This window comes from Podarcis bocagei (assembly GCF_964188305.1).
Source record: "Podarcis bocagei genome assembly, chromosome: 9".
Taxonomy (NCBI): Eukaryota; Metazoa; Chordata; class Lepidosauria; order Squamata; family Lacertidae; genus Podarcis; species Podarcis bocagei.
Genome location: NC_138134.1, coordinates 79,379,588 through 79,404,998, shown reverse-complemented (window position 1 = coordinate 79,404,998; position 25,411 = coordinate 79,379,588). Strand labels below are relative to the sequence as shown.

Here is a 25,411-nt window from a genome sequence, read left to right as displayed (position 1 = left end):
CACACACACACACCCTTTCTGGCTGCCTGACGAAAGGGCTGCTGAAGGAGGGGAGCAGGGATTGTTTCCCCACCAATGGACAGGGATGAAGTCATAAGCAATTTCCACGTAATAAAGGCCGCGTTGGCAGCTTCCATGTGCCGGCACATGGCATTGCGTGTGGAGAAGTGCTCAGGCAGAGCTCAGCTTGAATGACTCTCTTCCCATCCACCAGATGGAACCGATCTGGTCCAGGAGAGAGCATGACTTGCCCCAGAAGGGAAGCCCTTCATCCACATGACATCACAAGATCTGGACGCGTTTGTTTGTTTGAAGTGCTGGTCTTTGAAGCCTAAAAGGTCCAGGTCTGGGGTATCTCAGGGCTGCCTCTGTCATCTCACCCTCTTTCTTCCTTATCTCCCAACTCTGCCTTTGACCTGGTCATTTTCTTCACATGCAGCTGCTGGGTGGCCTTGGGCCAGTCACACTTCTTTGAAGTCTCTCAGCCCCACTCACCTCACAGAGTGTTTGTTGTGGGGGAGGAAGGGAAAGGAGAATGTGAGCCGCTTTGAGACTCCTTAAAGGGAGTGAAAGGCGGGATATCAAATCCAAACTCCTCCTCCTCCTCCTCTTCTTCTTCTTCTTCTTCTTCTTCTCTACTTCCCGAGTCATGTTGCTGTGCGCTTGCTGGCCATCCAAGAACCCTCACATCAACACGTTCTTCAGAGTGGGCCCCTCAACACAACAGACCTTCCTCAATCATGGGAGGCATCCCAAGGCATCATCTGAGCCAGCCTGCCAGGCTGGTTATGCCCATCTCTGGCCTGGCCATGTAGCCCACAGGGCAAGGCAGCACCATGGAGAGCTCCTGATCAGCAACCTGCTCTGAGAAGGATTGGAGGTGGCCTTTTCAGCCTCTGCTTCCAGTCCCTCTCTCTAAGGCTCCCGAAGAACAGAGCCTCCTGGACAAGGCCAATGCCCACCAGGCCTGGAATCCTTTTCTAGTATTATGAAAGGGTGGGGTAGCTTTTCTCAAGGCACTTTCCTCATGACATGCCCCACTTTTGAAGGAACGGAGCTTCTTAAAGGCCATGTGCCTGACCTTCTGCACCCGTTAGCCTCCAATCTGGTGCACTCCCTGTGCCGTTCCATCAGGACAGCCTCTCCTGGCCTGCCCTTAACGTCCATGAATAACCATAGTTTAGAGGTCCCGGGCCCTAAGGAAGTCAGACTATCCTCCCCCAGGGCCAGGGCCTTCTCAGTGATGGCTCCGACCTGGTGGAATGCTCTGTCCCATGAGACCAGGGCCCTGCAGGATTTAACCTCCTTCTGCAGGGCCTGTAAGACAGAGCTATTCCTCCTGGCTTTCAATTTGAACTTAGCCTGATCTTTTATTCCCCTTCCTTCCCTCCCTCTCCCCTTTTTATGAAGATTACCTGCTCTGGGATCCCACAGCTAATTCTCCCCTGGCCTCCTCACTGGCCCAAATAGGACTAATTTAGCCAGCTAGCCCTGGTGATCATCTAATGTTTATTGGATGGACTTTCCCCCTAAATTGATTTTTTAATTCTGAATTTACTGTTATTCACGTTTTATACTGTATTTTATGCTGGTTTTGTTGCATCAATTAAGTGTTTTAAATTTGTTGTTAGCCGCCCTGAGCTCAGTTTTCTGAACCGGGAAGGGCGGGGTATAAATAAAGATTTATTTATTTTATTTATTTATCAGGAGGTAGGTTAGGGGTCCAGTAGAAGACACCCATGTTGGTCCGTTGAATTTATTCCAGGGGATGCCCACCAGCGCTTGATTTAGTGGGGGCTCCTGGTCACAAGCATCAGAGTCAGAGTCAGGAATCCCATCTCACTTCTTAGAATCATACAAGTGTAGCATTGGAAGGGGTCACCAAGGGCCATCTAGTCCAACGCCCGGAAATGCAGGAATCTCAACTGAAGCTTCCATGACAGGTGGCCATCCAACCTCTGCTTAGAAACCTCCAAGGAAGGTGAGTCCACTGCCTTCCAAGGGAGTCCGTACCCACCTCAAGCAGCTCTTGCCAGCAGAAGGTTCATCCTAAGGTTCAGCCAGATGACTCAGCAGCCTCTCTGGCTCTTTGTCTTGAGCGCTGCTGGACTCCGGGGTCACGACAGGCAAGGAACCGACACAAGCTGTCCCTGACTGGGGTGATGAGAGAAAGGGAACAGGGCTTCCTGTTGCTGATGTTGTGTCCAGCTCAAAGGGAAGGAGGAGCCTTTGGAGAGACCTGGCATGAAAAGGAGTTTCCTGGCAAGATGTGAGTGTTCTCAGGAACACTGACAACGGCGTGAGGTATCTGCACTCCGAAAGAAGCACTTGGAGAGCCTGATCCTTGACCTCTTCCTGACTGTCCTGGGACAGGAACATCTTGTCCTGAGCAGTGTTCAAAGCCACTCCTAACTGATCCAGCATCTGAGGGTGTTCCATGGTCCTCTCGTCCCCATTCACAAATGAGGCAAGCGAGAGTGCTCTGCAGATTGGACAGGGCTTGCTTGGATGAAGGTGGCCTCACCTAGCGGTTGTTCAGACTAGAAGAGGCACCAATGCCTTCTGGATGCTCAGGTGAAGCACAAGGGTGGTCCAGGTCTGAAGGAGCGTCTCCACCCCCATCATGCTACCCGGACGCTGAGGTCCAGCGCCGAGGGCCTTCTGGCAGTTCCCTCATTGTGAGAAGCAAAGCTACAGGGAACCAGGCAGAGGGCCTTCTCGGTGGTGGCACCCACCCTGTGGAACGCCCCCCCCCCCAATCAGATGTCAAGGAGATAAACAACCACCTGACATTTAGAAGACATCTGAAGGCAGCCCTGTTCAGGGAAGTTTTTAATGCGTGACATTTTAATGTATTTTTAATCTTTGTTGGAAGCCGCCCAGAGTGGCTGGGGAAACCCAGCCAGATGGACAACCCAGCCAGATGGGGGTACAAATAATAAATTATTATTATAAAGACTTAAAGTAAGGCATCAGATGGAAGAGTAAGCTGGAGTCACAGGAAGACACTGCCTGGCTCCAGGTCACCCATTGCTGATTCGAACCTCAATCTCCCAGGTTCTAGTCTCTCTAACCACTATACCACACTGGCACAATTCAGTTCCTGGCACCTCCAGGTAGGTCTGCATTTCCATAGGAAAGAGACCATGCCTGAAACCACAGTTAAACTCAGCCATTATGGTAGCCTCCTATATCATTCGGGAAGAGGAAAAGAAGGGTGCCCCCTCATGGGAAATCCCTGAATCTTCACCTCTCCCTGAATCAGGGAGGTCAGATTTGACCCAAGAGGAGGAACGAACAGGAGAAGGCATCCCAGCTGACGGACCACCCTGGTCCCTTACCAGGGCAGGGGATACGTGCTCAGCAGAGTCCTCAATCTTGTAGGTCGGCAACTGGAAATGCCTTAAAGGCTTTCCTTTCACATTTAATTCTAGGGGCCCAATGCCTTTTCCCTACATCTCTGTGGGGTTTTTTATGTACAATATTTTATGGCCGTGTGTACTTAACCTGTGGCCTAGGACCCACGTACCTACGGGTCAGCCTCTCCTGGTATGCCCCACGGAGGACCTTAAGGTCCACAAATAACAACACTTGGGAGGTCCTGAGCCTCAAGGAGGTAAGACTGGTCTCAACTAGGGCCAGGACCTTTTCAGTACTGGCCCCGACATGGTGGAACGCTCTGTCCCAAGAGACCAGGGCCCTGCAGGACTTGACATCTTTCCGCAGGGCCTGCAAGACAGAGCTGTTCCACCAGGCCTTTGGTTTGGACTCAATCTGACCCTTCTGTTTCCCTCCCCTTATGGTTTTGATCTATGGGCTACTTTTAAAATGAGGCTGCATTTTAAATTGAATTTTAACCTGTATTTTAAATTGCCCCCCCTCTTTTCCCCCTATTATGTTTCTACCGTGATTTTATTGGTGTTAGCCACCCATTATCATTATTATAATTTCCTCACTAGTCCCAGAATCTCCTTATTTGTCCATCAGCATTCATAGTCCTTATTTGCCTTATTTGCCTCCTAATTTTCATTTTAAAAATCATGAAAATCCACACAACAACCCTATGAAGTAGGGAAGACAGAGAGAGGGAGATTGGGACTCAAGGACTCTCAATGAGCTTGACTCACCCCGGCAGACTTTTCGCTTGTGGGCAACACCAACACATCTCTATCGGGGTCCAGCCATGCCCACACCCTGAAACAGAAGTCTCCTCAGACGAGGGATAGCAGGGGAACAGGACCCCAACATCCACTGCTCCCGGTTAGCAACCTTTTAGGGGTTGTTGCTGCTTTCATTTGATGAAAAATGTGATCCCTTCACAATTCCAGCTTGTATTCTGAGCTAGAAACCGGAAAGGTTAGCCTTAATTTTCCCCTTTCTTGCAGAGTGATTACCTGGACTGGAATGAGAGGCTCTTTGTCATCAATATCAATGAGGACGTCATCCCTTGGAGTGAGGCTCACGTCATCTGAAATACAAAATAAATGAGATTTGCAGAGTGCGGGGAGGCAGGACTGGAATCGTGTGCAAATCACAACCAGCCCATTCTCCTCTTCCCCAGTTCAGGAGACTCTTTTAAGGACATAAGAACCTAAGAAAAAGAATAATAATTTATTATTTATACCCCACCCATCTGGTTGGGTTTCCCCAGCCACTCTGGGCAGCTTCCAACAAAGTATTAAAATACAGTAGTCTGTTAAACATTAAAAGTTTCCCTAAAGAGGGCTGCCTTTAGATGTCTTCTAAAAGTCTGGTAGTTGTTTATCTCTTTGACATCTGGTGGGAGGGTGTTCCACAGGGTGGGTGCCACTACTGAGAAGGCCCTCTGCCTGGTTCCCCTGTAACTTGGCTTCTCGCAGGGAGGGAACCGCCAGAAGGCCCTCGGTGCTGGACCTCAGTGTCCGGGTAGAACGGTGGGGGTGGAGACGCTCCTTCAGGTCTACTGGACCGAGGCCATTTAGGGCTTTCAAGGTCAGCACCAACACTTTGAATTGTGCTCAGAAACGTACTGGGAGCCAATGTAAGTCTTTCAAGACCAGTGTTATGTGGAACGCTCTGTCTCATGAGTCCAGGGCCCTGTGGGATCTGATTTCTTTCCGCAGGGCCTGGAAGACAGAGTTGTTCCACCTGGCCTTTGGCTTTGGATCAACGTGATCCCTTCCCCCACTTCCTTTTTCCTTTCTCCTTCTGTGATGGAACTCCTATTTGGGGATTTCCCTGGCTTTTTTCTGGCCCATGTAGGACCAGTCTGGATAGTTGGCCTTGGTGAAGATTTGACGTTTCCATCCCCAAAAAGTTTTTGATTTGAGTTTCCATTGAAATGAGGCTGCATTTTAATGTTGTATTTTGATCTTGTTTTTAAGTTGTATTTTAATCAATTGTTTTTACACCTGGTGTTAGCCACCCTGAGCCCGGTCTTGGCTGGGGAGGGCGGGGTATAAATAATTTTATTATTATTATTATTATTATTATTATTATTATTATTATTATTATGTCTCTCTCTGTGAATAAGGAATCAAATACCAGCCTGACCTTCCCCGGCTTGCCATACCTGCATGCATTTCAGGGAACACAACCTCCTCCTTGTAGGGATCGCAGAAAAATGCTTCCAGAGAGCGGATGGTGCACTGACCCACCACTGGCTTCCGGCCAAAGGGCCTGTTGTCAATCACTTTGATGATGATGGGGGGACAGTACAGATCTTCCCTTGGCAAGTTCTGAAACAAGAAGCAGAATTAGTGCAGCAAGGCAAAGAAAGAGAGGGAGGTAGAGGAGAAAGAGGGAGGGGGGGACATCTTTTCAGAAAGACATCTACTTCTGCTTCATTGACTATGCAAACGCCTTTGACTATGTTGACCACAGCAAACTATGGCAAGTTCTTAAAGAAATGGGAGTGCCTGATCACCTCATCTGTCTCCTGAGAAATCTCTATGTGGGACAAGAAGCTACAGTTAGAACTGGATATGGAACAACTTTTCCTGCTTGGCAGGGGGTTGGACTCGATGGCCCTTGTGGTCTCTTCCAACTCTATGATTCTATGATTCTTTCCATTGGGCATATGTTAAGTATAATTGTTGTATTGCACACTGAAATGGAGAGTGCCTGTCAGGATTCGGAAGAGTGACTTCCTCCCTCCCTTTGGCCGTGGATAAGCAGAACAAAGCAAAAATTTCCTCTTACCATTTAAAGAGATTTTTAATGATCACAGTGAAAGAGCAAAGAGTCCATCTCAGAATGAAGATGCTCCCAACTAAGGTTTCCACCCACTTCCTCCCTGGTCACTTCCACTGCTTTACAACCACCGTGCTTTTTGTATAGCCACCTTATCAGCTCTACGTGACCTTGGACTGATAGGCTCGACACTTTCGAGCAAGAGAGAGTCTGTTAGTTCTTTCTCTTCCAATTCTTCTTCACCTTGCTGTTCACCCCCCCCCCCCAGTTCTTCCCAACTTTTGTCTTCAGAACTAGGCCTCTCTGCAAACTACTGTTCTAAATCTATACTGCTCCACTGCTCCTGGGCAGCTTCAGAATCCTGGTCAGGAGCAAGGGGAGGGGGAGGCTCCCACCATTCCTTATCAGAGCTGTACTCCTCAGCCTGGTCTCTGACAATGCCTTAGGTATATTGCTGAAAGGGTTTAAGATTGGAAATTTCCTTTGAAGTATTCTGAGGCTCTCTGAGCTCTAACAAGTTAACTACTGCTGTTCTCTGCTCGCTTACACAAGAGTGTCTAACCTTAGATTACATGATCAAGGTATTCAATTGCAAATCGCCATTTCGAAGGGGAGGTGCCTTTGTCTTTTGTTCCCAGATACAGTCATATAAATGAGCCTCCCCAGGACCTGCATAGCCTTAGGCTAGATGCAGGCTAATGCAACCTATGGGAGAGACAGAGCTTTGATTTTTGCTCTGATCGTAATTATTTTATATATTGAAGAAAAAGAACCCATGCTTGGACAAGCATAAGACTTTTGGAATTGTTTGGATGTGTCATACCTGTTTTGGATTTGTACCTGTTTTGAAGGAGTTCTGGTTAGTATAAAAAAATTCCTTCCAGTAGCACCTTAAAGACCAACTAAGTTAGTTCTTGGTATGAGCTTTCGTGTGCATGCACACTTCTTCAGATACCAGGTAGTGTGCATGCAAGAAGTGTGCATGCACACGAAAGCTCATACCAAGAACTAACTTAGTTGGTCTTTAAGGTGCTACTGGAAGGAATTTTTTTATTTTGACTATGGCAGACCAACACGGCTACCTACCTGTTCTGGTTAGTAAATATGCTTTGAAGCACATTTATGGGTCTGGACCATTTTTATTCCAAAAGGAGTCAGCTTTTAGGCATCCTATTATTTCAAGCAATGCAATGTTATTATCTAAAGGTAAAGGTGAAGGGACCCCTGACCATTAGGCCCAGTCGTGGCCGACTCTGAGGTTGCGGCACTCATCTCGCTTTATTGGCCGAGGGAGCCGGCGTACAGCTTCCGGGTCATGTGGCCAGCATGACTAAGCCGCTTCTGGAGAACCAGAGCAGCGCACGGAAACGCCGTTTACCTTCCCGCCGGAGTGGTACCTATTGATCTACTTGCACTTTGAGGTGCTTTTGAACTGCTAGGCTGGCAGAAGCAGGGACCGAGCAATGGGAGCTCACCCTGTCGCGGGGCTTGGAACCGCTGACCTTCTGATCAGCAAGTCCTAGGCTCTGTGGTTTAACCCGCAGCGCCACCCACGTCTCTCATGTTATTATCTACAATAGTATAAAGATGGAAGAGGGGGTTGGACTAGATGATCTCAGGGTCCCTTCCGACTCTTTGATTATATGATTCAAAGAGCAAAGGTGATTCTCCAGCCAAGAATGGCAAGAGAAAGGTGTGATGAGCATGCAGAGCCAAGACGAAGCAGAAACGACGGCCTCTCACCACTTCCATGAAGAGGACAGAGATGTCAAAGTTGGGGTTCTTCTTGAGGTTCTTGATGACGCACGACTGAACCATCTGTCCTCCACACTCCACCAGGAGACTGGGAGACGTCACGCTGGCCAGCTGGTAGCTTTTGAGGTTCCGGAGCCCCCAAGCCAATATCTAAATTCGGGAAGGACAAAAGGAAAGAAGTATAATCGCTTATCTTCGGCTGAACGGAGGGATGAAAGGAACCTGTGAGCTTGCCAAGGTAAGGTTCATTCCTGAGTTATTTGAAGCTTGACAGATAGCTCTCCTTCCCAGGCTGAGAGAAAAATGGCGAAAACAGAATATTTATTGGGACAGTGCGATTTTTGCAGCTGCTGCTGCTAAAGTTGCAAAACAGTGACACACAGGGCACAGCAATGGAGAACTTCTGAAACCACAATGGGATATCAGCTCCGCCCAAGGCATGATGGAGAACAGCAACAACTGGGAAAGATAGACAGAATATTTTACAACAGGAAGAAACATCATGGACAGAATAATTGCCACACACAGGAAGAACAAGGATATAGCTTGAATGCTTCACCTATAGATTTGTAAATATGTCAATAGGAATGGAAGTCATTAAAACTGCAGTTGTTGTATAAGGGATTCTTATTTTGACTGGAGTGTAATTGAAATGAATAAGATTTTGGAATGCAGAAATAAAGTAAATCATCAAACTATCAATTCTAGCACATGGAGGGGCACCTATATTGTATAATTTGGTATCTGAATGATTGGCATTGGTAATTGCATTATAATTTGGCATTGCTATAATGAGGCTATGATTGGATTATTGTATTTGAAAACTAATAAAAAGTTTTCAAGTTATGACGTAACACTTGTGATGTAAAGAGTTTCTTAAGGAAAAGAAACTGCAGATAAAAAAATCATATAATATATTCTGAAATCGAGATGAAGGGAAGTCAATTAGTGTTGTGTGTTATTTAGTAAATGTAACCTAATTTGTTGATATATTATGTTAGGAGATGTTTTTTCTTTTGTTTTCTTTATTATTATTTTTCTTTTTTATGTATTTCTTTTTTGTGTGTATGTGTGATGTATGTTTTTTTCGTTTGTTTTAATGTCTGATGTAGCAAAACAAATTAAAATCAAAAAAAATTAAATAAAAAGAAAAAAGAAAACTAATAAAAATTATTCTCAAAAAGGAAATGGCACCCAAAGGTGTGCGGTCATAGAAGAGAGAGGAAACGGTTGAGAAAATGAGAAATTCTTTGACGTGGCAACTCAGCGTGGCCAAATCAATTTAATGCATTCACGTTCCACCATTTTCTCCAAGGATCTCAAGGTGGTGGAATGGTTCTCCCTTCTACTCATTTAATATACCCACAACCACCCTGCGAGGTAGGCTGAGAAGCAGTGACGGGCCCAAAGTGATGGAGTCAACTTCACGGCCAAGTAGGAATTGGAACCCAGGTCTGACCCTCTCACCACTGCATCCTCCTGGCTCGTGACGCAATCCCTTTGGTTTAGGTTGTAAGGGAAGGGCCATAGCTGAGCGGGAGAGCACCTGCTTTTCACGCGGAAGGTCCCAGGTCCAAATTCCCAACAGCACCTCCAGGGCGGGCCAGGTATGTGCCCCAGAGAGCTGCTGTCGCTCAGTGAGGACCAAGCTAAGGTGGGCAGAGGAATGGTCTGGCTTGGGATAAAGCAGAACCCCATATTATGGGGGCAGGAGACCCCTCAAAGCAAAGAGGGGAAAGGGGTTAAACTTCTCAGTAAGGGGAACATGGCTGTTAATAATAATAATAATAATAATAATAATAATAATAATAATAATAATAATAATAATATTTATTTATTATTATTATTATTATTATTATTATTATTATTATTATTATTATTATTATTATTACCCCACCCATCTGGCTGGGCTTCCCCAGCTACTCTGGGCAGCTTCCAACAAAATATTAAAATACAGTAACGCATCAAACATTAAAAGCTTCCCTAAACAGGGCTGCCTTCAGATGTCTTCTAAAAGTTTGGTAGTTGTTCTCTTTGACATTTAGTGAGAGGGCGTTCCACAGGGCGGGCGCCACTACCGAGAAGGCCCTCTGCCTGGTTCCCTGTAACCTCACATCTCGCAGTGAAGGAATCGCCAGAAGCCGAACCTCAGTGTCCGGGCAGAACGATGGGGGTGGAGACGCTCCTTCAGGTCTACTGGGCCAAGGCCATTTAGGGCTTTCAAGGTCAGCACCAACACTTTGAGTTGTGCTTGGAAACATACTAAGAGACAATGAAGATTTTTCAGGACCGGTGTTATATGGTCTCAGCGGTCATTCTCAGTCCCCGGTCTGGCTGCCACATTCTGGATTAGTTGTAGTTTCCGTGTCACCTTCACAGATAGCCCCACGCAGAGCGCATTGCAGTAGTCCAAGCGGGAGATAACCAGAGCATGCACCACTGGTGAGACAGTCCACGGGCAGGGAGGGTCTCATCCTGAATACCAGATGGAGCTGGGAGACAGCCGCCCTGGACACAGAATTAACCTGCGCCTACATGGACAGCTGTGAGTCCAGAATGACTCCCAGGCTGCGCACCTGGTCTTTCAGGGGCACGGTTACACCATTCAGGACCAGGGAGTCACCGACCTCTCAAAAATCAGCATTGTATTGTCAGAACCAATGCATTGCGCCTGATCATATCAAATGAAAGTTTCTCTCTCCCAGAGGATTGTTCGTGGCCCCCCAGGCATGGCTCACGTGGCCTCCGGCACCCACCTCAATGGCTGTACGCTGAAGGACGGGCTTGATCCCCTGAGGTACCATGAAGATGTTCGGCTCCCTCTGGGGCGGAGGGTAAGGCAGGTCTGAATCTTCAGACTGGAACAGAAAGGGAAAGGAGTCAGGTGAAATCAGCAATGATACACTGGGCAGGGGATTTGGGGCACAATATTCAACTTTCAGACTGGGAAAGGTTATGGAACACCAATTTGAAATTCACGGCTTGTTGTACGCTGAAAGAAAACTATACAAAAATGATGTACAGGTGGTATCTGACTCCCAGTAAGTTAGCAAAAATGTGTAAGACAAGTACAAATACCTGCTGGAAATGTAAGGAAAAAGAAGGTACCTTTTATCGTACGTGATGGTCGTGTAAGGTAATAAAAGCATTTTGGGAAATGATATAGAATGAAATGAAAAAAATGTTTAAAATAATTTTTATTTAAAAACCAGATGCTTTTTTATTAGGAATTGTAGATGCCGATATTCCAAAGGATCAGAAAAGGCTTTTTATGTATGCAACAACAGCCGCGCAGATGTTACTAGCCCAGAGCTGGAAGGAAGATAAAGTCCTGTCCAAAGAGGAATAGCAAACCAAGCTAGGAGACCACTGTAAGCAGGTGAAAACATTAGCAGGATTTTAATAACACTTGTAATGTAACAAGTATTATGGGCAATATGGACAGATTTAAAATTTCTTCACACAGCAAGGCAAACACAACTGGTGTGCAATGATTTCAATCGTGAGCTGGGTCCCGCATTGCAGAGGGTTGTGTTGGAATATTCCGTTCCACCTTAAGAACAGACGTGTGGAATTGTTGTGTGTCACATGTCTGTTTACACTCCAGCACAGCTTGCTGGGAACTTCCGTTTGTGTATAGCTTTTGATTTTTGCTGTCTCGCTTTGGAAACGAAGGAGATCAGACATGTTTCCTTTTGTCCTGATGTATGCTAAATAAGGGACGCGGGTGGCACTGTGGGTTAAACCACAGAGCCTAGGACTTGCCGATCAGAAGGTCGGCGGTTCGAATCCCCGCGACGGGGTGAGCTCCCATTGCTCGGTCCCTGCTCCTGCCAACCTAGCAGTTCGAAAGCATGTCAAATTGCAAGTAGATAAATAGGTACCGCTCTGGCGGGAAGGTAAACAACGTTTCCATGCGCTGCTCTGGTTTGCCAGAAGCAGCTTAGTCATGCTGGCCACATGACCCAGAAGCTGTACGCCGGCTCCCTCGGCCAAGAAAGCGAGATGAGCGCCGCAACCCCAGAGTCGGTCACGACTGGACCTAACGGTCAGGGGTTCCTTTACCTTTACCTACGCTGAATAAACTGCTTGTAAATATGCTCACTAAGACAGGAGTGCCTGGCGTGCTCTGGTCCAGAGGGTCACAAAGAGGCGGACACGACTGAATGACTAAACAACAACAACAAAATATGCTCACACAGCCTCTCCAGCCACTTCTGTTGTGTAGCGTTTACTCTGCTGTGTAGCGTGCCCTTGCTTCTGAAGCTCAGGTCACAGACGCTGCACCAAGGACTAGAGATCGCCCGGCACACCGGCCGGTGGGCTGGAGCCAGCTGGGGGCCTGCCAGTTGCCCCCGTTTCCTTGGTTGCATGCCAACAGGTTGGGCTGAATGGCCTTTGGGGACCCCATCCAATGCTACAGTTCTATGATTCTTCGCTGCCTGCTCCTCACTTCAACACCACCTTTCGCAACCTGGTGCTGGAATGGTCTCCATCTGGAGGTTGCAGGCTCTCCTTCCTTGGAGGTTTTTATGGAGAGCTTGGACAACCATATGCCAGGGAAGGGGGCTCATGGGAGAAAAATCCGCTCCACTTCCTAGGGGGGGGGTTGCGGTGGACCGCGTGGCCACCCACTTCCCACCGGGGGCGGGGGACTTTGTCCCCCGTTGCCCGGGGAACCCAGCCACATCAGCGCCCGGCCAGCCAATCCTTCAGCGGGGGGGGGGGGGGAGGGAAGGACCGATTAAACCGAGGCACAAGCCAGAGAACTTCCTCTTGTCTCGCTTCCCCAACCACCCACCCTCCCTCCCTATTTTGCAGGTTAGGCAATGGCCTTGCTATGGACTTTGGTTGGTCGCCTTGGTTGTCTGAGGGGCCTGGTGGGAATTTTTCCACTTGGCAAATTGGCACTGCCCACTTGGTTTTCACCTACCTCGTAGCAATTGTCACAACTTTGTTAGGGTTGCGGTTAGGCATTGTTTGACCTTGTGTGGGGGAGGGGAGGTGTGGCCATCACCTGCCCCTCCATGCTTAAGGGTATTCCGTTAAAGGAATCCGGGGGTGTAGATCTTGTCTGAAGCCCGGTCGGGGGCTAGGGCCATGACATGACCCCAATGGGAACACCAGGGGGAGCTTGAGTTGGTATGCCTTGACAGGGCTCCCCCTACAGGCTTACCCTTAATGGACTTACTGCAGGAGTCAGATATAGTCGGATCCAATCAATGCCTAAGCCAATACCGCTCACATTCTGTAATTCAATAAAGTTGTGGCCAAATTTGCCCAATAACAGAAACTTAATATCTGTGTCCTTGTGTGAGTTATTTCCCAACGAGGGGGTGGCTGCGGGGTCTCGACACGCAATCTTATCTGTGGTGGCTCCTAAACTGCGCACCTGGCACCTTCATTGAACAGGATGCTGAAGTTGCACATCTTTGACCTGGCCCGAGACCCTTGCGATGTCTGTTTTTATGTCTCATTTCTATTTTTATGTTTACAAGGTTGAAGGGTATGAGAATAATAATAATAATATTTGAACTCATCACAGTGAAGCCGCTTCCAGAGTCTTCCTTCCTGCTCTGCCTTCGCCCTAGTTTTCCCAGCAAGAAAAGTTCCTAAGGTTCATCCTAACCGTGATCTTTTCTAGTCTGAGAGTCACCAGAGCAAATGGAAAACCATCGGGGTCTGGGGGTGGGGGCCAGGCGCCCCCGAACCAAAGGCAGCAGTTGGAAGCAATTTAGGAGCCAGTCACTCTTTCCAGGCTAAAGCATTATTGCATTAAATGAAGGAGGCAGATACATTTCAAACATCGGATCAGGCCATATTTATTTATAGATCCCTATATGTGCGCATTAATAAGGCTACGGAGAGGGATGCCGGGCGGTGGCCTGCCAGAGGCGCTCCAACATCGGCTCGCAATTTTCCTCGGCGGTTGCCAGGAGCTGCCAAATCAAAACAGCTTGTCGGGAGCAGGGGCTCTGCCAGGTCCGCTCGGGGGAAACTGGAGCCACGAGTGTCTCTCCCGATGGAGCAAACCGGGAGGATTTAGGGGGTGGGGTGGGTAGCAGGGACCCTGTCTTCTCCAAGCCAGGCTACTGTTCTGCCAATGGCTGCAAGGTTGGCAGTGCCACCGTTCAAAGGAGGGCATGAGCTATTGCCATCAGCTGGGGGGCTGTGATGTGCTCTGTGTGGGGCTGCCCTTGGCCCTGGTGCAGAAGCGGATGGGAGCAGCCGGGCAAGAACCTGTGGCGCCATTCTTAGCTGCCACTGGCTGCCCGCTTACTCCCAAGTCAGGCTCAGGGTCCTTGCATAAATTTACAAATCCCTGAACTACTTCACCTGAGCCCTAATATCCCAGCTCAATCCCTGATATCTTCTCCAGGCCATTGGCAATTGGCCATTCCTTGAGTTGGTGAGGCTCGTTTGACCACAAAGAGAAACTCAGCCTCTCGTGTCATGTGCCTGGTCCTATGGAACTCTCTGCCACTGTAGATTCAGCAGGTGCCTTCTCTTTCGACTTTTAACTGCCTGCCTAAAGCCTGCTCCCAGCTAGTGTAGACAAGACTGATCTAGACTGGCCAGTGGCCTGACTCTCCTTCGTTCTGCATCTTTGGTACGCAAGACCCAACCTAATTGGGTATTGATTAGACACTGGGTATTGATTAACTGTCGGTTAGCCAGGAGACCTTGAGCTAGATGGCAATCACTATTAATTGCATACATTGTGATTTGCTGTTATTTTTTATTGATTATAGATTGGCAATTCTTTATTGTGGTTGATAAGTGTAAACTCTTTATTATTTGCTGATGTTTAACTTTATGGTTTGCTATTAGATTCCGATGGCTTGTTGAATATTGCTTTGTTTGATAGAAGCTGCTTATTTTAAAGTTATTGTGACTTTTTCTATTGGATCAGATGGTTGCTGTTTGATGTTATATTATGTTTTGATGTGTGTCGGAAGCTGCCCAGAGTGGGTGTGGTATAAATAAAATAAAATAAAATCATCATCATTATCATCATCATCAGAGTGAACTTTGCTTGGGAGGGTTGAGTCCCACCCCAATGCTTAGATTTGCTTTAGAAGTAGAAAGCGAAGCATGAGAAATGCCAGGGCTGCTGGTCAGGCCAGCATGCAAGACAGACAGTCCAGGAATTAGTTGAGCCAGGCTGGACAAGCCAGGACAGAATCTGCCCTTCTATAGGAACACGGAGTCACCTGATCCCTGATGAGCCAGTAGCTGAATTACCACATTTTGGCCACACACAGAGGGGGCGCTGCAGCACAGAGCAAGCCTGCAAGTCCAGCAGTAGGAAGCTGCCGTGGTGGCTCAGAGATCAAGGGCTCTGGCAGGATTTACCCCCCCCAGCAAAGGGGTCTCTGGCGGGCCCCATCCTGTCTCTGCCGCTACCTACCGGCAGCGGTAAGCAGAACCCTAATGGCTGCCATACAGCTGGCTCCGGGAGCCACTGCTTATAAGTCCCTGTTGCGGGAAGTCCAAATGGAGGCTCCCAGACTCAGCACCGACGGGAGAATTGGGGAAGAAATATAATTTGAAGAAGGGCCCGGGGAAGCATCAGCAATTTTCCGAGAATGCCAGGCGCTGGCGCCAGGCTTAGCTGGGCTGCCAGACTCTTTTGTTTGGCAACTTATGGGAAGCAAAAGCAGTGGGGGATCCCAAATTCAGCAGTGAGCTTCCAGATTTGGGCTCCAAAATTTCAGGAATGGAAAGGGCCTGCATTTTTAAACATTCTTTTTTTTAAAAAAAAAACCCGTACATCTAGGCAATTGCAACTGGGCACCATTAAAACTCTCTGAACCACCACCCCGCCAAATAATGTACCAACTTCACATATCCTCTGGCTCTGAGAAAAACAGGGAGCATTGGCAAACACACACACACACACCCCGCCGCAGGGGTGCTGTAAAGATTAAAAATCTCGCTTGCCAAACGGACTCCGTGACCCATGATGCCAAGTGGGAAATTAGAATGGCTGGGTAGCAAAGGGTTAAGGCAGTCGTCTCTGAAGCGTGAGCAATGGGCAAAAAGAGCCTCAGACATTTATTCTGCAGATTTTGGGGGGGGGGTGAGGTTTCTTCCAACATTTAAGGCAACGAGAAGAGAAGCGTGTGGCCGAATCGAGGAGAATTCCAGGTGCATTTCATAGGAAAGACCTGATAATAATTGCCCTGAAGGGGGCATTTTGGCCCGGCACTCCCATTCCAACAGCAGCCTGGCAGAAGTCTCTGGTCTTTGGTCCCTGGCATCCAAGATACAGTGCCCCTGCCTGAGGAGGTTCTGTTCTTAGCCCCCACGGCTATCTGGTAGCCTTCATCCTCCAGGGGGAGTGCTCTGAAGCTCTTTGGCCCAGTTGCCCAGTCCCCAAGATGACTGCCCAGCAAAGAGCGGTGGAAAAGGAGAGGGTGAGCAAAACAGGATGATACCCATCGGAGAAGCCCTTCTTGGTAGAAGAGGTGGGTGCACAGCTGTGAAGCGCCCGTCCCGGGCGAGGCAAGACGGAGGGGGAGAGAAAGCAGACAAGGAACATCAGATGAGGAACATCACCAGCGCAAGGAGTGCAAAGGACCCTCTTACACCTGCACATCTCTGCAGCTGCTGGACCAACAGAGCCCTGGAGCTATGGGGGGCTACCAGATTTCTCCTTTCTCTGGAGCTTTTAAAAGAGGGGGAAGCCACAGCCTGGATCTGTGGGAGACTCCTGTGTAGGAAATGAGCTTCTCCTTCCAAGTCTGGCCTCAGGTATGGGACCATCGGGATGCGGGTGGCTCTGTGGGTTAAACCACAAAGCCTAGGACTTGCCTATCAGAAGGTTGGCGGTTCGAATCCCTGCGACGGGGTGAGCTCCCGTTGCTCGCTCCCTGCTCCTGCCAACCTAGCAGTTCGAAATCACGTCAAAGTGCAAGTAGATAAATAGGTACCTCTCCAGCGGAAAGGTAAATGCCGTTTCCATGCGCTGCTCTGGTTCGCCAGAAGCGGCTTAGTCCTGCTGGCCACATGACCCGGAAGCTGTACGCCAGCTCCCTTGGCCAATAAAGAGAGATGTGCGCCGCAACCCCAGAGTCGGCCATGACTGGACCTAATGGTCAGGGGTCCCTTTACCTTTACCTTTATATCTTCCACATTCAACCCAAAGTCCCCCATTATCCTTCCCTGTCCCCAGATATCTCAACCCCAATTTTCTTGGAAAGAAAGCTCCATGGAAGTGGGAGAAGGGTCTCTGTGCAGATCTAACAAAGCCATGCGCTTTTCTTTCCCAAGCTTTCCCCATGCATGAGCTTGCAGCCATTCTTAAGAGCATCCTGGAAGGCAGATCAGCCATACTTCCAAAGTGCAGATGGAAAGCAGATGAACCCCTGTCTCTTAGGGAAGCACGCAGCTCCAAGCACACCAGCCTCACATGCAGAGTCTCATGAGCAAGGGTGCCTTGTCTCGCCTTTAAAAGCTGACCAGAGGCGTATTCCCATCTGTTGGGACATCTTGGGCGCTTTCATAGTCTCAGGCTCAGCTCAGATTTCCTAGTTGTGCCTTGGGCAATGCCCCTGAATTACTACACACCTCGAATAAAGGACTTGGCCACACTTCTAGAAAGCACATTGAAATATACTCAGAGTCGAGAGTGGATTTTATTCTCTTTAGTCTGCTCATAGTGGTGAGGAGGAATGGAAGTTCCCCCAGAATGTCTGCTTTATATTATTTACACAATGGGCCCCAAGTGATTGGCTAATTCCAGGATTCACCTATAGGCCAATCAGGTTGCGGATTCATTTCCACCTGGAGCTGGATTGGGTGGCTCCTGTGGGCCAATCAGACTGCTGCATTATTGACCCTATTGTTCTAGGACCAATCAGACTGCTGCATTCTGAATCCTATTGTTCTAGGACCAATCAGACTGCTGCATTCTGAATCCTATTGTTCTAGGACCAATCAGACTGCTGCATTCTGAATCCTATTGATCTAGGACCAATCAGACTGCTGCCTTTTGGATCCTATTCAACTCAGTACATAACACACATGTTCAAGCGGTTTCCTTTTCTAGCCACAAGTCCGAGGGGATTTGCCTTCGCCCCACCACAGTACCTCGGAAAATCACTTGGTCCCACTAACTCAGAACAACAGCCACTGAATCAGAGCAAATGGCAGTTGGGTTTTCCACGGATGGCTGTTGGTCACTTGGTCCCGCTAACTCAGAACAAGTCTGTTTTCTTACATTGAGGAGCCTCTGTTTCGGGGCTTGGGACAGGAGCCCTGACACTGAGCTACATGGGCTGGGGGTCTGAGAGAGACTTGATCTATGGTCCACCTTGTGGAGAAGCCCCCAGCTCACTCCTCCTCCACTGTGGGCTGGCATGATCCTTGGACACATCTCTGGAGGGTCTTCAGGTGAGATGGTCCCATCCTAGCTAGGGGCAGCAGTGCTCTCCAATGAGCCTCAGCTCACCTAAGGCCTTTGTTACAAACAGGTGAGATGGATGGACAGGCTCCTGGGCTGTGGTGGAGCTCCCATTTTGAGGGGGATCACGTGCGACAAGTTTCCTGGATCACACCAAGAAAGACAGAAGGCGAAAGAGAGAACGTTCTCCAAAGAGCCTCACCTCATCAAAGACGGACGACAGCTCGGTCTGCGGAGTTTTCCCAATTGCACAGGAAGTGGAGCGAAGAGGGCAGGATGGGGACAGAGACAGAAAAAGGTCAGAAATGCCAGTGTTTTGTGCACACATCCAAAAAGCAATTTTCAGCGTTAGAAACGGTATTTTGCGCCCTATCCATGGCTGGATGTCATTCAGCTCTTGCTTATAGCAAATCGGCAAATTCAAAAAGCGACAGCCGGCTAGCTCTGAAGATTCAAAGCTGAATTGCTAGACGCTGCTCTCAAATCCAAACAAGGGGAATGGCAGTATATAAATGTGTTTTTAATTGGGAAATAAATTAAAGACGCTGTGAGCATCAACGGGTGGAACTTGCTGGGCACAGCTGTGTAGCTAGACATTGGGAAAGGGAGGGTGGCAGCTTCTCCAACCAGGTGCCCTCCAGGGGTTAGGATTACAAATCCCATCAGCTCTGGCCAGCATGCCCACGTAATTCTGGGACTGACCACAGTTGTAGTCCAAAACAGGGTTGTGGACTGGGGAAAGTTCATTCAGAGAAGCCAAGAGGCCACAGTTTGCCCCCAACTCCTGCTTCCTCGTCCCTAGGCTAGGGGTCCAGGATGCAGCTTCTAAGGAGAGCTTAAAGGCCTGCTCTGTCTCTCTCAAGGAACAACTCAGCAGCCACAGTTCAAAGAGGGCTGAAGCACACCCTCCTTTCCTTGACCGTGCACACTTCATGCAAACACACCATAGACCACCAGGCACCAGAGGCCCAGAGATTCGCTAGAGCCACTTCCGCCCTGGAGAGGAGGTGGAATTGCAGGCGTCACGGCCCCACCACACGCACGGAGGCTGGAGCCCAGCCCCCTCGTGACTGGGGAAATCCCTGGCTGCGTCATCCCCTGGCCAGCCAATCAGCTGGCTCAGGGGGTGTGGCCTGCCTGATTTAAACGCAGGTGCAGCCAGGGATCTCCCTCTTTTGCCGCCTCCAGGTGCTCCGGTTTCCCACCCTCCTGCCCTATAAGGTTTTCGTTCCTTGACCTTGCTATGGACCTTGGTTGGTCGCCGTTAAAGGGCCTGGTAGGAATTCTTCCACTTGGCAAATTGGCACCAGCCACTTGGTTTTTGCCTACCTCTTGGCAAATCGTCACAACTTTCTTGGTATTGGCAGTTACGCATTGGTATTGCTCTGTAGATGGAAGAGGGGAGGTAATGCCATCACCTGCCCCGCAAATTGAAGGGTAGTCCAGTAAGGGATTCCAGGGGGTGTGGCCCTGTCTGAAGCCTATGGGGGTGAGGGCCTAAGGCACGCCCCCTATCAGTGATCCCGGGGGAGTTCCTAGTTGATGTGCATCAGCAGGTCTCCCCCTACTGGTGGTTAACCCTTCCCGGACTTCAAGCGGATGGGCTGGAGTCGGATATAGTCGGTTAGGACCAGTGCCTAAGCCAATACCACTCATCACCTATAACCAATAAAGTTGTGGCCTTTTTTAGCCCATTAACCTTAGTAATTGTGTCACGTGTCCTTATTTCGACCGGGGGGGGGGTTGGGAACTCGCCACGCAAGCAGGCCCTTCGCCATCAGCATCACTCAGTCATGAGAAGAGGTGGCAAAGGCAGCCAGTCACACAGCAGTTCCTGGAAATCACAGCCAAGAAAGGGGGTCTTACCTCAAAGCCAGGGATGTGGTGGATGGCCGGCTGTGGGAAGGAAGCAAAAAGCAAAGACCTGTATCAGCGCCTCCATCTGGAATGTGGGAACAAATGAGACCCCATTCTCATGTGCCAAGAGCAGCGCAATGGCCCCATGAAATGCAGCTGTCATGGGCATCTCACGCAAGGCCACTGGAGTGAACCAGCTCCCCAAATGGCCCCAGTCAGTCATTCTCCCCAAGACCATGTCTGGCTGTGGGCAGAAGCCACCAGACCCATTTTGAAAGCCATTGCATTCAGAGTCTCCTAATCATCTTGTTCTGGAAACCAAGTCTGATGAGGAACAGTTGAGGGAGTTGGGTGTGTTAGGCTGGAAAAGAGGAGACTGGCAGCTGACATGATAGTCACCTTCAGATATCTGAAGGGCTGTTCCGTGGGAGATGGAGCCAGCTTGCTTCCTGTTGCACCAGGGCAGTAGCAGGCTTTGGGCTCTCAAAGTTTGTGTGACGCTAAAATTCAGTGCTGCCCTCCCGCGTCTTGTGCTCTGTTCTGCATCATTCAGTAAACACACAAGACGTAACCGGCTGTACGTTTGAAAAAATAATATATACTATTCATTGTATTGAATTGTAGATTTCAACAGAAGTAGTTCATAAAGTTCAACGGAAAAAGTAGAAGACCCAGTGGATCAGTTCATTCTCTAATCAGTTTATGCATAAGGTCCACACATGTTTAAGTGTCTATTCCACCTGTCTGTTCATAGAGTCCAACAATCAGGGATGATGGGAGTTGTAGTCCCAAAACAGCTGGAGGGCTGAGTTTGCCTATGGCTGCTTTATAGGAAGGATAGGTCTCAGAGCAACTTAGCATGATAAAATACGGAGAAGAACAAACACAAACCAGGAAGATTTGAGAGAACGTACCCTTCAAAATAGCCCCAAAGCTCTGACAATGGCACCATGAGAAGGATTAGGGAAGTTAACAGAAACTACATAAGAAATATGTAACTGTCTGGTATAAGATGATCAACAGATAAAGTACAGCAAGAATAATTGGAAGTCATTTTTAAGTTTTACAATCATTCACATCATTGGGAGTACAAATGATGTTAGTTATAAGAACTGTGTTGTTTCATATATTGCTATTGTCTGTTTGTCAATTTATAGTTTGTTTATTTGATTGTATGTTGGTTGGTTGGTTGGTTGGTTTGCTTTCCTGGCATAAATGTATCTATTTTGAAACAATAAAGATGTATCACACAGACAGAAAAAGAGAGAGAGAAGGATTAGACCAGGGTTCAGCAACCTAATACCCACAGAGGTCGTTTGACCGGCCCACAAGACGCCCCCAAACTGAGTCCCCTGCTCGCGTGCTATGCTAAACCGGCGCAGCACGGTGCGGGGACTCGCTTCCGCGACACCATAAATCGCGTCTGCACACGCACAGACGCCGAAAATCACGGGCAGGCATGCATGATCCAGCCCACGGAGGGATCTCCACGGGACCAATCCAGTCCAGGCAAGATAAACCTTGCTGACCCCTGGATTAGACCTTCCCTCCCACCCCCAACCTGCTCCCTGGCCCAGCCAGCCAGCCATCCCCTCCCCTACACCCATAACCAGCCCCGGGGGTTAAGCGCCCAAATCGCGCAGAGCCACCCACCCTGATCCCAGGGCCTTGACCGCGTCCTCAAGGCCCCTCGGGGCTAGCAGAAGGCCCATGGAGGGCAGAACGCTCTGTTCAAATCTCTCTCCTGCAGGGAAACTTTTCCGGTGGCAACTCCATAACCTCTCCATTCCCCGGCTGTAAATGGGAACACGGCTCCCGTGCCACCATATAGAGTTATTGTAAAAGAAAGATTTAAAGATTGTAAAACACTTGGTTTCCTTCCAAGGGCTCTTGCCTCGCTCAGCCTCCTCTTCTTACTAGTCCTGACAATGCAAACCCCCCAGGAGCTATAAAGCTGCCAGAAGGAACTTCACTCAGATACCAGGGAGGAATAATCGGAACACACACACACACGTGCAAATAAATAAGGTGGAATTCTGAAATTTGACTCAACGAGGCACGTTAAATGGAAACCCAGTTTTGGCTTAGCTGATCCAATGCGGGTTGGGATAGCTCAGTCGGTAGAGCATGGGACTCTTAATCTCAGGATTGTGGGTTTGAGTCCAATGTTGGGCCAAAGACTCCTGTATTGCAGGGAGTTGGACTAGATGACCTTTGAGGTCCCTTCCAATTCTATGATTCTGGAAATGCTTAATTTTGAGTTTTATGGACCGTATGGCACAGCAGGGATGGAGTAGTACTTCCAGAGGACGTTGGGCTCCTTCTGGGGTGGTTTGCCCACCTTGGTGCCCAACCTGCTCTCAGCTCTTACCTGTGGCTCCTAGAAGCTGTAATAATAATAATAATAATAATAATAATAATAATAATAATAATAATAATAATAATAATTTATTCATACCCCGCCCTCCCCAGCCAAGACTGGGCTCAGGGTGGCTAACACCCGATATAAAAACAAACTGATTGAAATACAACTTAAAACTTGTCATAACATCCTCCGAGATGGGATTCTCACAGTGCTGAACACTGCAACTGATGTCAAATTTTGCAAATGCCCTGAATCTCTGGAGGTGCATTAAGCACTCAATGCCCAGGTAGAATCATAGGACTGTAGAGATGGAAGGGACTTTGGGGGTCATCTAGTCCAAACTCCCACGGCAGGAATCTCAACTACAGCATCCCTGACAGGTGAACATCCAACCTCTGCTTAAAAACAAATGCCGTCAGCAGTGCCAGATTTACGTATAAGCTAAACAAGCTGTAGCTTAGGGCCCCACTCTCTTGGGGGCCGCCAAAAAAATGAAAGGGGAAAAAAATGAATGTACATTTCCAAAATGTAAGATAAAAAACAAATACAGTGGTACCTCGGGTTAAGAACTTAATTCGTTCCTGAGGTCCGTTCTTAACCTGAAACTGTTCTTAACCTGAAGCACCACTTTAGCTAATGGGGCCTCCCGCTGCCGCCACACCACCCGAGCATGATTTCTGTTTTCATCCTGAAGCAAAGTTCTTAACCCGAGGTAATATTTCTGGGTTAGTGGAGTCTGTAACCTGAAGCATCTGTAACCCGAGTTACCACTGTAAAATAAAACCTACCTGCAGCAACAGTGTTTTGTGTTGTGTAGGCTCCTATGATGTAAGTCATGGGCCCCGCCTGCTAGCCTGCTCCCTAAAATATCCCTGGTTTGCTCCTTTCTATATATAGGGTGCCGACATTCTACATGGACTGGTAGCATGGCAACATGTGCAAATGGCTTGAGATACCTTTTCAGTCCATCAGTGACTATATAGCATCTATTCAACACAGAAAACAGCGGCAATTTGTTCTTGATAAAGGACAGCTGTACATATAAAGGGCCCCATTACCTTCAGCAGCTTAGGGCCTCATCAAACCTAAACCCGGCCCTGGCCATCAGTTTTGGCTCCGCTCCCCAATCTCGAATCCTGATTCTATCGTTTGTGCCCCCGTTTGGTGCTCTAGTTATGCTCCAGCCAGCCAGACACTCCTTAGATGTCAAAATTGTCCCATCTGCCAACCGCTCCTCTCTTGCCGCAAACCCGGGGCTGCCTTTTCTCCTGCCAGGCACTGTTCTTGACCCCTGCCAATGTCAACAGACCAGCGGTGCCAGCTGGCAGAGGCTGCCCACAGACAGACCAGCCTCTCCTTCCCGCTGCAGGGACTCGGGACGTGTCTTCCCTCAGCCCGGCACAGCACACTCCTTGCCTGCTGGAGAGCGAGATAAACATAGAGACACTTTGCACTTTTGGCTCAGCTCTCCAAGAGAGATGTCCCCCTAATGGGAACAGACCCAGGAGTTGAAGGGGGGTGTAGCTCCCCCCACCTCGGTCCCCAAAGCCTCAAAGGTCCGCATTTCCCTTGGAAAAGCAACACCGGCCCCACTTAACCACAGCAGAAGCAGAACAGGCTGTCTGTGGAAAACGATCAGATGGAGGAGAACAGATAGGAGGTCAGCAGAGGGTGATACGCACCCCTGTCCAAAGCAAACAGAGAGAGTGGTTCTGCCCTCCAAACAGGGAGACGACCAGAAGCAGGTTCAACATCTGTACAGTGGTGCCTCGCAAGACGAAATTAATTCGTTCCGCAAGTTTTTTCTTCTTGCGAGTTTTTCGTCTTGCGATGCACGGTTTCCCATAGGAATGCATTGAAAATCAATTAATGCGTTCCTAGGGAAACCGCCTTCAGACCAGGTCCGGGGACAGTCTGTCCCCGGACCTCTTCTGAAGGCTGGGGGGGGGGACAAGGGCTTTTCTTCCCACCCCCAGCATTTTAAAAAACCCAGGGACAGCGGAGGACTTCTCCGCTGTCCGGGTGATCTTAAAATGCTGGCGGGCGGCATTTTAAAATCGCCCCGGGACAGCGGAGGACTTCTCCGCTGTCCGGGGTGATTTAAAAGCCCCTGGGAAGGCAGGCAGGGGGGACAAAGACTTTTGCCCCCTGCCCGCCTTCAGAAGGTGTTCCTGCCCCGCCGCCCGGCTTCGGAGCAGCGTTCCGAAGCCGGGCAGCGGGGGCAGGTGTTCCCGACCCCCCCCCCCGCCCGGCTTCGGAGCAGCGTTTGGAAGCCGGGCGGCGGGGGCAGGTGTTCCCGCCCCGCTGCCCGGCTTTGGAGCAGCGTTCCGAAGCCCGGCAGCGGCGGGAGGAGGTGTTCCCACCCCACAGCCCGGCTTCGGAGGAGGTCCGAGGACAGTGGGGAAGACGCGCTGCGCTTCCCCGCTGTCCCGGATATTTCCCTATGGGCTGTCGTCTTGCGAAGCAAGCCCATAGGGAAATTCGTCTTGCGAAGCGCCTCCAAAACGGAAAACCCTTTCGTCTAGTGGGTTTTCCGTCTTGCGAGGCGTTCGTCTTGCAAGGTACCACTGTACAGTGGTATCTCGGGTTACATACGCTTCAGGTTACATAGGCTTCAAGTTACAGGCTCCACTAACCCAGAAATAGTACCTCGAGTTAAGAACTTTAGTTCAGGATGAGAACAGAAATCGTGCGGCGGCAGCAGGAGGCCCCATTAGCTAAAGTGGTGCTTCAGGTTAAGAACAGTTTCAGGTTAAGAACGGACCTCCAGAATGAATTAAGTACGTAACCAGAGGTACCACTGTAAGTGAACTGGCCCTTTCACAAGCAGATGGTCTTGGGTCCAGGGGGGACAA

At 49.1% G+C, this 25,411-nt stretch overlaps 1 protein-coding gene across 7 annotated transcripts in view; it reads right to left on the bottom strand.

Moving 5' to 3' along the window:
• The window catches only part of DYSF (dysferlin), a 201,252-nt gene that overhangs the window by 65,362 nt on the left and 110,479 nt on the right, over nt 1–25,411 (bottom strand). For all 7 annotated transcript variants that reach the window (XM_081206891.1, XM_081206893.1, XM_081206895.1 and 4 more), the window contains 6 exons: nt 20,201–20,230; nt 18,537–18,563; nt 10,683–10,784; nt 7,915–8,076; nt 5,552–5,717; nt 4,395–4,468 (listed from right to left, as the gene is read on the bottom strand). In XM_081206891.1, the coding sequence (XP_081063017.1) occupies nt 4,395–4,468; nt 5,552–5,717; nt 7,915–8,076; nt 10,683–10,784; nt 18,537–18,563; nt 20,201–20,230 (561 nt within the window). The remainder of the gene's footprint in view (nt 1–4,394; nt 4,469–5,551; nt 5,718–7,914; nt 8,077–10,682; nt 10,785–18,536; nt 18,564–20,200; nt 20,231–25,411) is intronic.